The 259-nt window shown below is 60.2% G+C and overlaps 1 protein-coding gene across 1 annotated transcript in view; it reads left to right on the top strand.

The window, feature by feature from the left end:
* EMH_0055310 (uncharacterized protein) overlaps nucleotides 1–259 on the top strand; it is a gene marked incomplete at both ends in the record, with an annotated part of 7,759 nt that overhangs the window by 347 nt on the left and 7,153 nt on the right. The window contains one exon of the mRNA XM_013497221.1: nucleotides 1–70. Coding sequence (XP_013352675.1) covers nucleotides 1–70 — 70 coding nt within the window. The remainder of the gene's footprint in view (nucleotides 71–259) is intronic.

Genomic DNA, 259 nt, shown 5'->3' on the forward strand with positions numbered 1-259 from the left:
GCAGCAGCAGCAGCAGCAGCAGCAGCACCAGCAGCAGCAGCAGCAGCAGCAGCAGCAAAACCAACGCTCAGTGCAGCAGCTCTACGCAGATCTCTATACGAGGAATTTGGGGTGGAGCGAGCAGCAAAGTCTCTTGCAGCAACAGCAGCAGGAACAGCAGCAGGAACAGCAGCAGCAGCAGCAGCTGCTGCTGCTGCTGCTGCTGCTGAACCAGGCGTATCGACAGCTAGCAACACCCCAGACACCTCCCCCCTAGGGG

Source organism: Eimeria mitis, genomic scaffold (genome assembly GCF_000499745.2).
Source record: "Eimeria mitis Houghton genomic scaffold, Emh_scaff2543, whole genome shotgun sequence".
In the NCBI taxonomy this organism is placed as follows: Eukaryota; Apicomplexa; class Conoidasida; order Eucoccidiorida; family Eimeriidae; genus Eimeria; species Eimeria mitis.